At 47.1% G+C, this 18010-nt stretch overlaps 1 protein-coding gene and 1 non-coding gene across 3 annotated transcripts in view; both read left to right on the forward strand.

Annotated features, from left to right (window-relative positions):
• The first annotated feature begins 4399 nt into the window (after positions 1-4399).
• On the forward strand, positions 4400-4471 carry TRNAA-UGC (transfer RNA alanine (anticodon UGC)). Its single transcript has one exon. It is a non-coding gene; the product is annotated as a tRNA-Ala (tRNA).
• Positions 4472-6431: 1960 nt separating this feature from the next.
• The window catches only part of LOC142774676 (uncharacterized), a 43464-nt gene continuing 31885 nt past the window's right edge, over positions 6432-18010 (forward strand). The window contains exons 1-2 of one of the 2 annotated variants that reach the window (XM_075875361.1): positions 6432-6571; positions 8594-8680. In XM_075875361.1, coding sequence (XP_075731476.1) covers positions 6484-6571; positions 8594-8680 — 175 coding nt within the window. In that variant the 5' untranslated portion in view covers positions 6432-6483. Of the gene's footprint in view, positions 6572-6694; positions 7067-8593; positions 8681-18010 lie in introns of those variants that run through there. The other variant, XM_075875360.1, reaches the window with a different exon arrangement.

Here is an 18010-nt window from a genome sequence, read left to right on the forward strand (position 1 = left end):
TTTAGGACGCCCGGCCACCGCTACGAGCGCGCGTGTTCCTTAATGGGACACTAAAGGCAACTATCAAGTCGACGTTGATTGTTGAAATAGCGGCTCAGAAACCTCACAGTGTTACTTTGGTGCCAAAGAAGGGCCTATTTTGAAATAAAATCATGTTTTAGTGGTCCGCATCGGGTTAGCGCACTTCAAATTACCCGCCCCAAGAAGCGTACCGACCGGATCGACTCACGTCACTGTTGCCATGCACAACGTTGCCCGGCTTTACTGCGCTAGTAGCAGCAAACCGGAAGCAGCGGGAGCCAAAGCAGCAACAATGGCCATTGATCAATATCCCGATATTGGCTTCGAAATTGCAGACGTTTTTGGTTTAACGGCGCCCCGCTGATGGTCGAAATTTCCGGAGCCCTCCACTGTGGCGTCTCTTATAACCATATGGTGGTTTTGGGACGTTAACTCCCACATATCAATCGATCAATAAAGCTATCCGACTTTTCCAGCTAGAAAACTGCAAAGCTGGTCAAAGAATGTGTTGAACGCTATGGCGCTGAAGCAAACCCGCCAGAGACGCTCCGGCTGCCGTTGTTTGAAGAAACTAAAAGCAAAAAGATGTAAGAGCGTTGATATAAAAACGCAATCGCAAAAAGAAAGATCAGTAAAGCTACAAAACATAGAAGCGTTCACGAGCTGGCTCGTTTCGCACGTGTCATTCCCTTTTCAAGTACCAGATGGTTTGTTATCACCGCAACGGCGTCCTTATTGTGTGATTCTTAAAGAAAAAAGAAAAGAAAAGTGAGCCCCGTAACTGTCTGCATCAGAGTGCGACACCTCAACAGTAGCTCAGGAGGGAGGGGGGTAAAGGAGGGATTACAAGGATAGGATTAAAAGGTAAAGAGATAGAGAGAGGAAGGAGAGAGCGAGGCGCAGGGACAGCGAACGACAGAAAACGACGGAAGTAAAGAGGAGATAGGAAAGATGGACATGGTCGCAGGAGTCCAAGGACGGGGCACCACTGAGCGAGAGCTCTTGTCGGCGTCAGGAGATGGCGTAGGGGGAGCAATGTCGGCCAGGGCTGCGCTGTCGTCGGAGGTCGCGGGGGCACAACCGGTCGGCACGAAATCCAGAGAGCGAGTCTCCAACGGCGTCCTGTGCATTACGGGCAGTATGCCGTGCGAGCTTCCTGTACGGTAGGGCTTTCAGTTCATTTCATTGGACAGCCTTCCGACGTCATAGGGTGAGGGAAACACGGTCAGGTAAGCCCGCGAAATTTGAGTTGAGGGCAAGCATCCATTTCATTCTATTTTGATATTTCTATAGCGCACAATAACTTTGCGCTGCGTGTCCCTGTCGCTGCCGTTCTTGCGGCACGTATCTTTTGAGTCTTCTGTGTACACAAACAGCTAGAAAAACAAGTAAAACTATGAGGTCGTGAAAAGTGTTCGAGGGCCTCTTTAAAAAGAGGGCCTCTTTAAATCCCGGCTGCGGCGGCTGCATTTCCGATGGAGGCGGAAATGTTGTAGGCCCGTGTGCTCAGATTTGGGTGCACGTTAAAGAACCCCAGGTGGTCTAAATTTCCGGAGCCCTCCACTACGGCGTCTCTCATAATCATATAGTGGTTTTGGGACGTTAAACCCCACATATCAATCAATCAATCTTTAAAAAGGTGCTGCTGCACTTTTTGAGCATGGTCAGGAAACGCTGCTGATCAGTAGTAGAGGCCTTCGGGAACACGCGAGCCAAATAATATAGCGCAGCGTGCGGCCTGGCATTTACACTAAGTTCCCACAGTAATCTCTCTCTGCACAATTGATGATACAAGCTCAAAAAGCACTCGCCAAAGTCACTGTATCAGCCATTGGCTGAATTGAACATGACGCGATCTGTCGTAACAGGAACAGCCGCTTGAGGCCGTGATTTGTATAGGTTAGCAAAGTGAACTAATTATCACGCTTTGCCAATAGGTCTTACGTCATATAATATATATATATATATATATATATATATATATATATATATATATATATATATATATATATATATATATATATAAGTAAAATGAGGAACAAATCGTGCACCGGTGTTTTGTTATAAATTATAAAGTGGTTTTGATGACAGTGTGTCCAATTTACATATGCGATACAGAGTCCACATTTCAGTCATTGCATTTAAGGACTCACAGACCGGCCTTTTTGGGAATAATGCACCTGTACTAAATAAATGTGGGCTCACAACGACACTCGTACGCTGTAATGTATAGCTCACAACCGTGTTTGTATTGTAAAATTTAATACAGCTGCACGTTCTAAAACGTTTGTTCAAGTTACTGCTTCGCCGTGTGTATAAAATAGATAATTTTCGTATCGTTTACGTTCAAACATTTAAACGCTTTCCCGGTTTTTCAGAGTATGCACGAGTTCAACTTACGGTCGCTAGATGTCCCTACTGCAACTATATGTCACTCCCGCGTTCGTTCTCGCCTGATCCGATGAACATTCGAAAAAAAAAAAAAAACATACGTCACATTTGTAGTCTTCCGTCGCATTGCAGAGTTCATTATGGAGTGCACAGTACTGCAACATTCCCTTTTTTTTTAATGTGAAACAAAATACATGAAGTGTTGCACACGATGCCGAGATATATGCAGCGGGAAAACTATATTTACCTTTCACCGCGAAATATTTCACATGACCGTCAAACAAACAAAGATGTGTTCAGGTAGAGTTGTTAGCGATTTACAGCATAGAGAAATATGCTATATAAAGAACAGCCACTGTGGCCTTTTCGCGGCCCTGCAGGAAATGCCCCAGTGGCTTGATGGCGTATCACTGGATGGCACACCCACGCTCACTTTTACTCCTTTGTTGAGATATGTAATAGCCTCCTCAAGAGGACAACGAATACCCGAGTTTGACATCAATTTTTCGCAAAGAAGAAATTTTATTAACTTGGGCAATTTTACTATATCAACTCTACATCACGTTCCGCTTAGGACATTCAATGCCTTATAACATTATAGTGAAGTATCACTAGAAAGCGTTGTCTTTCTGCATTTGTTTTGCGCAAAGAGGCACATTCATGTGGTTTATATGTACAGTACATGTATTCCCCTTGAGGACGCATGGGTGTGTAACCTAGTGGTAAAGACACTCGCCTTCGGAGCGTATGAGTACGGGTTCAAATGCCAGCGTATAGACAAAAAAAAAAAACGTTATTTTATGTATGCCGAAGACAATACCGGGTCTGACCAACCACTCGTGGCGCTGAAAGCAGCGCAGCAGCTGGGCCACAGAACACTACGGGACTGACTACTCTTTGTGCAAGTATGTTTCTCTATGATTTATAATAAATAGACCTCTACTATATATGGGAGAGCAAGAGGCCGTCCCGTAACCCTCACCTTACATGAGGCCATGAAAAAGTATTAAGGATTCGAAAAAATGATTCACAATTTCGAGTACATCGTACTCAACTATGGGAGAGCACTTGGCCGTCCCTATGTGTTTAGAAAAAATGTTTAACGATTTCGAGTACTTCGTACTCAACTATGGGATAGCACTGAGCCATCCCGCTAAAAGAAGACACGTAAAGCTGCGTGGATTGGGTTGTCGGCGTACAATCGCAACTGTGCTTCCTATTCGTTTCTTCACTATGCAGACACGCGTTCAAGTCGCTGGGTTTAGGTCCAGAATTTGAAACGTCCCGGTTGAACTTCGTCAAAGATTTTCCCATTGATGTTCAGGAAAAGATATTGTTTCGGGTAGCTACGTCGAACCTTTAACCTGTTATAGGCGTGGTGTTTACATTTGCCGACGAAAAGTATTTACGGCTCCAATAGAAACCAGCTATAGCACAAGTCTTTCACTGGGGGAAGGGCAGGCGCGCCGCGCGCATCCAACACCACCTAGAGAGAGAGAGAGAGATAAAGATGCAAGGAAAGGCAGGGAGGTTAACCAGACGCACATCCGGTTTGCTACCCTGCACTGGGGAAGGGATAAAGGGGAGAAAAGAGGTTGCAGAAAGATGAGAAGGTACACACAATCACGAGCACACTCGGGGAGACCCAACACCACCTAGACTATTGAATAGTCTAGGTGGTGTTGGCGCATCTGTGGCCGCAGCCGACATTTGTTTCTCAGGGTTGTTGCCCGAAACGAACCTCGGCGGCTTCCTGCCAGTCCCCGAGCCAGCAACAACGAACAGTGGGTTTATTCGACCTATACGTGTAAAGGACTGCTCGATAAGCTGCTCGAAGCCGACGAAAGACTAACGTAATCGCACGTCGTCTTAATTTTCGTGTGCGGCGTCGAACGCTGCTTGCAATACGTCTGCGGCACCGTGCAGCCATCTGTACATCAGCAATCTGGTTCACACGTGCGCTCTAAAAGCAGCCATTCGTATATACGGGGGTGTAGCTCAGTGGTAGAGCGTTCGCTTTGCATGTGAAAGGCCCCGGGTTCGATCCCCGGCACCTCCACTGTCTATTTTTTAACACCCGTTTTTTTTTTTTTTGTAGCGAGATTTTCTGAGAAACAGTACTGGCTCACCGTGATACCTACTAAACGGCAAATTACTCATTTAACGGGACCAAGCGGTTGCTGCAAACCTTCCAATTTTGTTTCTCAACACGCATCCCCCAACACTAGTTTAACGTTTCTTGGACGCTAACGCCAACAAATATGTTCTGTCTTAGAAGATATGCCCCAAAACTAAAAAGAAAGTGGGATTCCTTATTGTTAGGAAGTTTCGTAGTGAAATTAAGGCCCATGCTACGTTCGTTAAAAAGCTTTATAACCTTTACAACTTCTCCGGACTTTTCGTTGTTCTGTTTGAGTACCACGAAGTCATTTATATACTTGAAATTTTGGTCAGCATAATCGAAACGGTGCCATATGTCTTGTCAAAAGTATTCAAAAATAAATACATCGTCTCTTTTTTTTTTTGCAGTTTTTCCAGATTTGTTTAGCAAGTCTTGCAAGCAAGACTGGCTTGCGACACTTGCAGAACCAGTTTTTTTTTTTTCTTTTTCCGTTGAACCTGAAGTTTAGTAGCATTGCTTAGAAACGCTATGCATTGATCTTCAGTGCTGCTTCAAACCATAGTAATGCTATATAAAGGGATAAAGTTTGTCGTACTTGTATTAATAAAGCTATAAAGTACGAGCCTTAGTTGTAAACGATAACTATCGCTCAATGCAAAACGTTTAGATATTGCCAAAAGCATCAATGTATATGTAAAATATTATGGACACTAGTTCGAATGAAAGTAAATGAATTCTCAATATATATTGAATTTCACAGATGACATGACAACTGCAAGGCCCAATGCTGCTTCATATTCTAGTGAATATTCAGTTTAGTGAACTATCAGTTAAGCGAATTATCTTTTAGTTTTCTTGAAGTTCACTCAAGTGAGAGTTTCCTGAATCGCCTGAAACTTGATTTTAGATTGAGACAGCAAAAAAAAAAGGGGGGGGGGGGTCGAGACATTAGCACTTGTTTGACGTGTACTACGACATTGCAGTAGCGATAAGCTTATTCAACTTCGCATTCTTGGTGTATGCCTTTAACTGCTCATTCACAACTGCCAGCATCTGCATGTGGTTACAAGCCAGCGTAGTAGCGGACTCTATTCAATTGCAAATCGCGCTTGATATTTTCTCACTGCAATCACAGGAAGAATGTGAATGCTGAAATGGGCTGTCGCTTTGTGACATCTCTGATAAGACAGAGTATCACATATATTTTTTTCTTTCTTTATTACTGAGACCAGCTTTGCTTCTTAAGAACGCGCCCACTAAACCTTTTATTCGAGCATTTGAGAATAGATCTCGGAAAGACCGCGAGAACGCCGACGGGCATACGTCACTCCCAAAGCTTCGGCTAGGCCACAAATACAAAGGAAGCAACGGTGTAGATTTAGAAATAGGACCGCACAGCGCACGGCGGCAACGTGATTGAATTCGAGGCAGGAGGAAACCACATCCGCTGGTGGCGTCGTGTTGGCTTGTTCCCGGAGCTTTCGCATGAAAACGTAAAACGTATTTTTGTCGTCGTCATCATCATCATCAGACTGACTACGTCCACTGCAGGACAAAGGCCTCTCCCATGTTCCGCCAGTTAACTCGGTCCTGTGCTTGCTGCTGCCAATTTATACCCGCAAACTTCTTAATCTCATCTGCCCACCTAACCTTCTGTCTCACTCTAACCCGTATTTTTGTAGCGCTTAATTAAGCGCGCACGCGCACGCGCACGCACACACACACACACACACACACACACAAAGAGAGAGAGAGAGAGAGAGAGAGAGACCGAACAGACGACGCGGCGACGATGCATGAGACATATGGAGGAGCGCTCCCCCGAAGGCCACATTGCAGGGACTGATAGGCAAGGCGCCGTCGTCGCACCATTGATTATGCAAACCAGCTGCACAAAATCATCTCTTCTGTACATATGGGACACATGAGTCCAGAGTGCGCAAGGAGAAATGAATCGCTATATCTGGCGTTCGGGAGAAGTGACGCATGCAGATGCACCCCACTGTATACATCGCGGACACTCGGAATATACATTGTGTGAGTGTGTGTTTTTTTTTTACTCGGGGAAATGCGTGCACCTATGTATACGTAGATGCCATTGTTCGAGTGCGCGCGCTTTCAAAACAATGCCACCGCTTGACCGCGAGGACTCTCAGTGACCGATGGCCCAGTCGGACAAGAAACGTATCCTTCGAAAAAGCGAATAAACGAATGCTGTCGTTCGAGATTGGTCGCGCCGACACTTTCAGTGTCGTTTGGAAGAGGTTCGCGCCGCGTGACTCCAGTGATAGTAGGAACGCCTGTTTCGTTTCTCGTTTTTATTAGGAAGTGTTTCGATAAGTTACGACGCGGAAGGAACTGCCGATTACAGGGGTGAGATGTTTTCATTAGCGAGAAGCGCTCTGGATAGAGTGAGGGACGTGGCGGCCCCTCTGACGGACAATGTGCTAACTCGCACCGTCGCCTCGGCACCAGGGGCGCTGCTGGAGGCGACCAGGAACGTCGCGTCTCCCGTCGTCGGAGTGGTCGCCGGTAAGTCCGATCGATAATTGACCAGCATATACGGCACCTGTAACACTTGTGGGGGCTGCAGTATTACTAGCTTCAACTTGTTTTCTTATCTAGTTTCTCTCTCCCGCTGATGGTGGGGGGAGGAGGAGAAGTTATTATCACAGTGGCCCACTTCTCCCTGTATAGATTAGTATACCCGTCCGAGGTTCTGTGATAGTGGTATAGCAGGTGTCACACGCCCTTCTAACACCCTGGTAGCAGGTTGTTTAAGTGTAAGAACACTCTAACACCCTACTTTCAATTTTGCTGGACACCCTTCATTTAGGGTGTTCAGAATCAGCCAATTACACCCTTGAGGTGTCCGTCTGGCGACAAGCCCGTATACACCCTTAAGGTTGTACAAAAGTTTACTGTGCTATAGAGGTTAGAGGACAGCATGCTTCACAATGGACGAAGAAAAACGAAATCAAAATGGAGTGATGAAGTGTGTCTCGCAATGACCCGCTGAAGGCAACATCACTGAGCGACGGCGGGCGAAACCCTGCACGACTGCATGCGCGTTGGGAACTGCGTCTTTCCTTTTCTCTCCCTCTTTTACTCTCCTATTTCCCTCCCCATGTATAGGGTAGCGAACTGATCGTATAGTCAAGTTAAGCGCCCCACTCTTCCTATATCCCTTCTTTATCTCTCTCTTTCGTCCCTAGCTTTGCCGAAGACGCGTGAAGCGAACAGTTCTTGCAATGCAGCATCAGGAGCCTCAGGCCACCATTATCGCCATAAAAATTGCGCGGCCATTACACCTCGAAAAAATAAAATGACCGGACAGGTATGACTTGGCAAATGAGGGCAGACACGAATCCCAGAGAAGGGTAGTATTTATTACCAGTGGCATATAAGTCAAACAAAACCCTGTACTACTTAGAAGTGTGGCAGCTTGGGCTAGTTGGAATGGCATGACGATGGCTAGAGCGCGAGAACAGAACGGGGACAAAGAGACAAGAAGGACACGAGCGCTAATTAGCCCTCGTGTCCTTGTCTCTTTGTCGTCGTTCTGTTCTCGCGCTCTAACTATCGTCATATACTACTGTTCGATCTTTGACAAAGGGGTCGTGTATAGTATGAATAATGTTTAGTCCAACAAAGGCAGTGTACAGCATACATAGAGAAATTAAATAAAGCAAGGGTTCAGTACTTAAGAGAGAAAATCACCTTACACATTTTATTCAGCTTTCGTGTTTTGTGCGAACACTTAAGCTGGCGTGATCAAATGGTGTTTTGGGACGTTGAAACCCGCATATCAATCATTGCTATTTTAAAAACTCTGTCAATAATTGCAAGAATACTGTAAAATCGAGTACTTCGCCTTATGCGATTGGATGGAGCTGTGCACCACGAACCTCTGGAGTTCACTTTAAAAAAAGTTAACTTAAATTAAGCGGAGATCATGAGTTACGGCGGTGTTGCGTTCACCGTCATTGCGCTAATCCTATACGTCCCAACGCGAAGGAGCCCCGATCGGGCGTCTGATATCGGTGCCTTCATTTACAGGTCTCCCGTCGACGGCTGTGGCGGCTCCAAAATTCATGTTCAATGCTGTGAGGAACACAACCACAGCGATCGGCACCGGTATAAAAGGCAAGTACCCAATTCGAATGCGCGTTGAGAATAAAAATCATAGCCCCGAAATGACAAGTTTCCGGCTCCGCAAATACTTCCGGCGCATACATTCAGCGAAAGCAAAGCCTTCGAGATCTCAAGCAGAGCCGATCAGCACGTCTTCATTTGCGGATTGTGTACTCGTTCAGATTGCAGCGGGCGTACACTTCTTTCATGAATTCCAAGAATAACACCAGCGGGTCTGAGTGCCGCCATATTGGACTTTTAAGCGTCGTGTTTTTTATGTATGACAACTAAACAAACAGTGTTACGGTAGCCGCATACACATGAAAACGAATGGGTTGGTTAAACCAGTACGATGTTTCATGGCGTTATTAATCCCCATTGCAACACACACACACACACACACACACACACACACACACACACACACACACACACACACACACACACACACACGCGCGCGCACGCACACACGCACGCACACACGCACACACACACGCACACACACACACACACGCACACACACACGCACACACACACGCACACACACACGCACACACACACGCACACACACACGCACACACACACGCACACACACACGCACACGCACGCACACACGCACACGCACGCACACACGCACACGCACACGCACACACACACACACACACACGCACACGCACACGCACACACACACACACACACACACACACACAGAGAGAGAGAGAGAAAGAGGCTTAGGCTTCGCTGCTCAGCTCAAGATGGTGCTGTCGGCATTCAATGAAAAATATGCAGCGAAATACATTGCCATTCCATGTGTTTTTCCTGCTAGAATGCATTATCTGTTCTTGTTTTTTCATTAGAGATAGAAAACGTAATAAGTGAGTAACTATGTCCTGCTCTGGCGACATTATAACGCGTAAAGTACCATAGATGTGCTTTGGTCCAATAAAAATACCTGTTGTCAGTTAAATCAGAACGTCTCTGTGCTTGCAATTAGACGTTATGATCTGTTTTTGCGTTGGTAATTAGGCAGTGTATGGAACGCAGTTTTCTTGTGAGTGTTTGCTGAAATTAAACTGCTCACTGCGTAAAAAAGAAATAATAATGCCTGATAATATTTGCCCGAGAAGTCATGCGAAAGAGTCTTATTTATAACTAAGCTAACCATCTTAGCCGGCAAGTTCTGCCTTGACTATTTCCACTAATATTCCCTTTTGACATTAACACGACGCAACAATAACACGCGCAATGACAAGCCGAGTCGCGGCGTCGCCTATGCCAGTATATCTGTTTTTTTCTTTTGTGAATGTTACGGCTTGTGAAGCACCTTCTCGCGGTACGAGTGCTAGTACTGATTGCGAAATTTAAATTACCTAAAACAATAAAACGTATCCATGCGTAGATTTTCCTTTTGAAACTCAGAAGATACACTTCCTTCGTTTTTCCCTTCGTAATCGAACTGCTACCGCGGATTCCGCCTCGGTGGAACAGTAGCTAGGGTGCTCAGATGCTGAGCCGGAGGTCGCGGGTTCGATTCCAGCCGTGATGGTCACATTTCGATGGAGGCGGTATGGAAAAGGCCCTTGTACTGTGCGATCTCAGTGCACGTTAAAGGACATCACATGGTCAAAAATTTCGGAGCCGTTCACTACGTTGTTCCTCAACCACGTCCTGGTTTTGGGACGTGAGACTCCAGATATTTTATTATAAACATGTTACCGTGAAATTCACGACGAAATAAAGCTTTCAAGAGGCCACCATAACGAGTCTTTTGTTGACCCTTTAACCTTCATGACATTTCTTTCCTTCTCTCTTTTGATTTGGCCGCTATGTATAGTTGTGCCCTCAGCTCAGACAAGCAAGCACGGGAATGTCGTTTGTCCTGTTTACTCAATCAAGCTTAGCGAGGACTACCAGAAGGACCACAGCACTCACTGCGGACTTTTGTTTGAACTAAACAAACACACAAATAAAACAAACACAGCTGCTCAATCTGTCACAAAGATGACAGGCGCGCCTGCTTGGCTACAGAGCTCCGCTGCGACCTTATACGTTCATATTTTCATCTCGCAATATTTCTGTAATCCCTACAACGCATGCTGCACATTGAATATCCTCTCATCTTCGAAATTAAAACGGAAGTGACTAGATGCGCGTTTCAAGCCGAATGTAACGACCCCCGGATGTTTCGAATAGTGCCTTTCTTGGGCTCTGTTTGCCACCATGTATACCTGTTAGAAACAGCCTTTCATTATTGCGTGCATGAAAAACACGCTTATGTTTGGAGGTGAAGTTTTGCAATTAAAAGCCATAAAACTTGAAAAATAGTGCGTGTATTGTTGTCTCTTCTTCGTCCGCGTTTGTTAGCGGTATACATTTTAACAGTCGTAGTACAGCAGTCGGCTCGTACTTTACTTTCACCCATCAAATCTTCGACTTCAATAATGTCCAATAGTCGATCATTCTTTATGTACTTTGCCATTCATAGCCATGCACGATAAATGTTTGCAGGATGTCACAGTAACTGGCGAAAATTCAGAAAGCACGTGCACTATACGCATGCCTTCTGAAACTGAAAGCTGCTTTCACTTTTGGACTTTGTTTGTGCTCTTTGGGATGACTGCGGATTTCAGAGTTCGTTTCACAGAGAGTGCGTTATATTTATTAATCAAGCATTTCAAATACCACGAAAGGAAAATCTCAAGGGAAGATACTTGAGATACCCCTGCCTTGTTTATGCGTTTACACTAGGTAAAAAAAAAAAGAGGCTCTTCTCGAAATACGATAAGTGACGTTGAGGCTTTATTTCTCCACGAGATGTTGCTTTCTTTCAAGATCTCCAGAATATGTAAACAAAGACATGCTTTTTTTTGTTTCTTGTTTGTGACGAATTCTTCGGTTACAAACCGACTCGAAAAGCTGGCGTGTTCTTGAGCCTATTGTATATGTCCTCGATCTTTATGGCACGCAGATGAGCTACTCTTGTGAGGTGTAAGCTCTATAGGCACGTGTAAGGCGTCCAGTCGACGGATCAATTCTAGGTCGTCTCTTTTACATATAACAATTGCTTCTGGGGTGCTGGAACATCTTGCACCGCGTGCATCGAAAACGCAAAAAGATGCGCTCATGAGCTTTGAAAGTAGTTCTTCAGTGTACCTCATTACGTGCTTCGTTACATTGACTTTCTGAGCTGACCTGGAGAAAGACAATTCGGGCATCCTCCTAATGTCGCCGGAACATAGAGAGAGAGAGAGAGAGAGAGAGAGAGAGAGAGAGAGAGAGAGAGAGAAAGTGAGTTAGAAAACATGCATCGTATTTTTTTTTGTTACAAAGTGGTTTTGATGATAGCGTCTCATAGTAGCATATAAGATACACCGTACTGAATGTCTCGATCTCTTATTTTCATGCATTTCCGATGAGAAGTCTAGGTCGGCCTTTTTGCAGGCTAGCAACAATGTGCTGTAATCATATGCTACAACCTGCATGCATAGTTTCAGTTATAACATTTGTACCTTCCAAAACTTTAGTTAGAGTAACGGTCTGTCCAAGCGTATCAAATTCGTCAATTACGTACCATTCACGTTTAAACATTCAAATGTTTTCCCGCTCTCCCAGAGTTCATTGCAGTTACACACACTGTCGCTAGATGTCTCTACTATTGGTTCCGTCGTCCTAGTTCCCGATTTCACGAACGTAAACGTCCCGACGATAGTTATAGCGCGAGAATGTGCGCGTAAACGTCCCATTCGGTGTCCGTCTCGTTTCAGGGGTCAGCATAGATTGAGTGCATTGTATTGAGTGCATATACATCAGGATTACGTGTGCGCCTGCGGATATTTTTGCATCCGAATATATCGTCCCTTTTCTTTCTTTCTTTCTTTCTTTTCATACGCCAAACCAAATATGAAACGCAACACAATGCTACGACAAACGTGCAGCAAGAAAATAATGATTCGCTACACCACCAAATATTTCACACAACGGCACTATGTAAAAAATACAACCCATGCAACAGCATAGCAAAACAAATATCGCCACGCCCACAGCCACAGCTACACGTGGTGGTTGCACAAAAACCTAATGTGTTCCTTTCAGTGGCAGGTTGTTTGATATACCTTGTGAACGCTGGAGCACTACTGTGCGAGAGCCATTCTCTGTCCCGGGACCAAGGATGTCTTGGATGCCTTTTGAACAAAATATCGACGGTTTAGAGCACGGTATACTACTCTACTAAATGAGAGCGTTGAGCTTTCCCGGTCTAGTTACGGTACGTTAACATTTTATTGTGTGTGTTTAGAAAAGTGGTTAACGATTTTGAGTGCTCGGTACACTACTTTAGGAGAGCTGAAAGCCATAACTTTGGCCTCACACTTGACGAGGCCGTACCGACACAGATTACCAGGCCCTTTGTCGACATGTGTTAAGAAAAAAAATGTTTGTAACGATTCAGAGTACTAGGTACTCTACTATGTGACGGCTCAAAGCCATCCCATGAGCCTCACACTAGATACACCCTGAACGATGGGCAGGCTTTTGTTACACAGATTTTACTTTAAAAACACGTGTGTTTAGAAACATTGGCTTATGATTTAGAGCACCTGGTGCTCTATTATGGGAGAGCCTTAAGCCGTCCCGTGAAATTTAGCTTTGTACATAGGGTTACTACCCCGATGTGTGTTTAGACAAAGTGTTTAACGATTTAGAGTACATCGTACTCTACTATGGGAGAGCATAATGCCGTCCCGATTACCTAGCGTTGTTGTACGGCGCAGATCGTGACACGAGCGAACGTCATAGGGAGCTATAGCTAGTTCCACAACCCATAATAGTGCACCAGGTGCTCTATTATGGGAGAGCCTTAAGCCGTCCCGTGAAATTTAGCTTTGGACATAGGGCTACTACCCCGATGTGTGTTTAGAAAAAGTGTTTAACGATTTAGAGTACATCGTGCCGTCGTCAGATAGGAAGGAGACGCGGCGCCGAAGCGCTTTGTCCCAGAGTCACACTTAACTCATCAACCCACCATCCTACGTCTGTCCCGGCACTTCCTCCCCCCCAGGGTCGTGTGGGGGGGAGACGATTTGTTTCAGGCAGACGGCCATGCCCTGGCAAGGGGGCCACCGTTCGGCGCCAGGCGCCAAACAGACGCGGCCTGCCTCCCGGCGTACAAGCCAGGGAGGCCCCACAAAGGGACTACCCTTCGGCAAAGCAACTTCGGTCGCAACGCATAAAGTGAACGTACCCTGGCAAGGTGGACTATCGCAGCGCGTGGGGTGCGCTGCGGTCATGGCCCGTCTCCTGACCGCTAGGGCCCAGCGAGACTTGACACAGGGGCTACCCTTCTGCACGGTGGCTCTCGTCACCGCACGCAAAGCGGACGTACCCAAAAAAGTGGCAGCGGGACTGCTTTCGGTCGCGGAAACATCAGTCACCGCAACCAAAGTGCCCGTGCCCTCACACTGTCGCGCGGCTGAGAGCCTGCGACGGCACCCCCTCAGGACGGATGGGCTATCGCTCAGCGCGAGGCGCTTTGCGGTCACGGCCCGTCTCCTCACCACAAGGGCACAGTGAGACACAATCCGTCCTGTTGGGTCTACGGGACTACTATTTGGTGCAGAGGCCAGTGCCGCTGCACGAAAACCAAACGTACCCACGGAAACCGGCACGGCTGGAAGCCGGCTTAGTCCTTCTCGAAGAAGGGAGCCACTTTCCGCTTCGACGAGTAGAGTTGCCGAGCCTGCAGAAGGGGCCAACACGGACCTTGCGGGTAAATCCCGACAAGGTGACAGGATCACCTTAGCACATGCAAAGCTCGGGTGAAAGACCATACAGACCAAACTCGGGGGCGACTGGCTCACTAGGCCTAGTCGTCGAGCCTTAGAGAAAGCCATCATTAAAAGTTGATGGTTACCTGCCCTCCTGCCTCACTGAAAATCACTGCCGGACGGTGTCACATCTCATAAAACTTCTTTGCACCTAGGCGCTGCCACTCTCGGTGGAGAACGAACCAGACCTCCTTCCGTACTTTTGCAAGCACTTCGTGAAGCCCGGGTCACTTGCCGTCAAAGACGGCACAGCACCGTGCCACCCACACTTGGTAGGAGCACTCAACAAGCAGAAGCACGTATTGCTTAGCCGCTTGTCGCGACAGGGAATGAAGAAAACGAACGGTGTTGAAAGGAACACCTGGGTGGCCAAACAAGCTAGCTATCCTTCGATGGAAGGCCGCTAGTAGTGCGCACTGAGAGAACACATGAACCAGGTCCTCCATAGGGCCACAAAAAAGGCACGCTCCTCGTTGAGCAATTCTTGTGAAGGGCCTGAACTTTAGAGACAGGCAATCTCTGGCCAGGAGATAAATGAATGTAGCGCGCTTGGCGTCCAGGAAACTGGAAGTATTTAACCACCAGTTAGGACTGTGTTGGGACAGGTCATGTTCTCTATAGCGTTCAGGTAACTCCGGAGCGAGTCTATTGACTAACTCGCGAAGTTCGATCGAAACTAAATCAATCTCGGGGTCGACCTCTTGGAGACGGGCCAAAGTAGAAGCAGCCCCTGCATAGAAGGCAGAAGGCGTTCTCGCCCGAGGCACGGAATTCGAAAATGCCCCAGGCGAGAACAACCTCAGCCTGGTGCTCAGGAAATAAGACGCGAAGCTTCTAGTAAAGAGCATATCTGAATCAAGAGCGCTACCTGTGTCCATTTAACATGTAATGCCGTGGTCACAACGCTAAGGTCGGGAATACCTAGTCCTCCATCGTCCCTACGCAACTTCAACACGGGGCGCGACACAAAATGAAAGGCACGACCCCAAAAGAAATCGAAAAATTTCCTTTCCCAGATAACTATGGTGTGGGGTTTAATTGGCATAACCGAACCTATGTACGTAAGGAAACTAAACAACAGTGATCGAATCATCGTGGCCCTAGCTGTGAGCGGACAAGACAAGGCACCGAGTTCCTTAATCCTGTTGGTCAGCTTTTGCCTTGCTAACCGCCAGTTTTCGGTAGTCAGGCCATCTGGCTCGAAATGGAAACCTAATATACGTAGGCGCTTCTGTATGGGGAGGCCATGTACAGGACGTGGACTGGAGGGAGCGCAGTTCAGATACATTACTGCGCTCTTCGACTTATTTATTCTGGTGCCACTCGCCGAGCAGTACCCCTCCATAACGTCCAAGACGGTGCAAACAGTTGCCTCGTCCGAGACGACAATAGAGAGGTCATCTGCATAGGCAAACATTGCCACCGGGGGGGGGGGGGACCTGGCGGAAGGGGAAATCTACCTATGCTGGTGTATTTAGAAAGCCTCTACAAGAGCGGCTCGAATGCGAGCACGTAGAGAGCTGGCGACAGTGGGTCGCCCTGTCTGACTCCACGGCACACACCGAATGACTCCGAGACGCGATCTTGAATGACAACAGCAGAACTAGGACGAAAGTAGAAAGCCCTGATCATGCTAATGAACTTGGAACTGAAGCCCGCCTGCTTTAAAACTTTAAAGGTGTACTTATGACTGATAATATCAAAAGCCTTTTCTTGATCAAAAGAACAAAGGATTCCACTTAGGTTGCGTGAATTCGACCATTCCATAAGGTCCCTGATAGCAAAACCATGAAGTTGGCACGATCTACCTTGGACACAACACGCCTGGTACGGACCCAAATTAGTACTGAGCACTGGAGTGAGTCGAACGGACCGGCACTTAGCGATGAGCTTGTAGTCACAGTTTAGGAGGGTGATAAGCCGCCAGGCTCTCAGGTCGGTGCGTCTCGTCTCATCCTTGCACAGGAGAGCGATCCGCCCCTCCCTTTGAGTTGCTGACAGGGTCCCCTCATGGAGAAGCCTGTTTGCCAATGTGGTAAAAAGACCCCCCCCCCCCAAACCTTCCAAAACTTGACATAAAACTCGACTGTTAAACCACCTGAACCTGGGCTGCGATTATGGTTCATGGATTTAAGGGCTGCAAACACCCCCTCTTCGACGAGAGGAGTGTCACAAATATCAAAGTCCTCGTAAGTTTTGGTGAAAGGCAACGAGTACGGAGTGGGAGGTGGTTCGGCGTAAAGGTTCTTGCAGAACTGTCTTGCCACCTCCAATACTTCGTCCTGCGTTTCCACTAAACTGCCTGTGTTAGGATTGACCAAAGAGGTTATCGCTGAGCTCTTCCTAGCCAAGTGTCTGCGAAGGAAACTTCTGCTGCACCAAGCCTCCATTTCCCACTGCTCTGCGCGTGCTGTGTCCCGCAAGCGGTCCCAGCATCGCTGGAGCAGGACTCTATATTCTTTGCGCAGTGAAGTAAGAGCCGCAGTTACCCCCGAGCCGCAGGACAATGGCTTTGAGAGCAGGAGAATCGCGTCAGAGACCGCTTTGATCCCGGCGCGCTCCTCCCACGCCCGCCTCTTGCCCCAATCCCGAAAGCGCTCCGCGACTCCGGCCTTCACCGTGTCCCAATCGCTACCGCCTAAGTTCTGGTCGCCAAGGAGTGAACCGATGAGATAGGTCGCTACATCTTTTGTGGCGTCCTTATCTTTAAGGAGCCGCGGATTCAGACGCCACGGTCGCTTGCCCCATGGCACTAAACTAGAGTCGGCAAATCTCAATGCAAGGAGGCTATGGTCACTCAATGCGGAAGCACAGCCAGCTAGAGTGCATGCTAGGAGCAAGCGAGGGCGAGACATAAAAACGATCGATACTCGACCGGCTCCCCCTCCCCGTCCAAGTCATTCCTGACTGGAGAGGGCGGAGGGACCGCCAAGCATCGACAATTCCCAGCTCTTTAACAAGCTCCCGCAACTCTAGGTCGCCGTTTCGGTCTCTAAACTTTGTAATTCCTTTGAGGGAAACGCGATCCGCTTGTTCTAAAACACAGTTGAAATCGCCTACTAAAATGACACGGGAAGGGCCAACTAGATAAGAATCTAGGGAATTAAAGAAATCTTTCTGCTGTCCGTACTGCGCTGGAGCATAAACATTCACAATTCTAACGCCAGAGTCAAGATCCACCGACAGAACACGGCCATCCGAATCCCTGGCGTAGCGTAGCACAAAACCGATGAATCGTGGCATTAAAATGACAGCAACTCCCCGGCAATGTGCGCCGCCATAATTCCAGTAGGATTTGGTGCCAAACATTCTGTCGAAGTTCCTAATCTGTTGCAATCTCGACACAAAAGTTTCCTGCAAAAGGAGAATGTCTTTTTTGCGAGACCGAGCTAAATGGATAACCTCGGCTTGTTTCGCTGCTCTTGTGATACCTCGACAATTAAAGGTAGCTATAGTGAGAGAAGAAGCCATGATGAAAGTTAGGAGAGAAAACAGACTCTAGGATAGGCAAGAAGCGAAA

Source organism: Rhipicephalus microplus, chromosome 10, assembly GCF_043290135.1.
Source record: "Rhipicephalus microplus isolate Deutch F79 chromosome 10, USDA_Rmic, whole genome shotgun sequence".
NCBI classification, from domain to species: domain Eukaryota; kingdom Metazoa; phylum Arthropoda; class Arachnida; order Ixodida; family Ixodidae; genus Rhipicephalus; species Rhipicephalus microplus.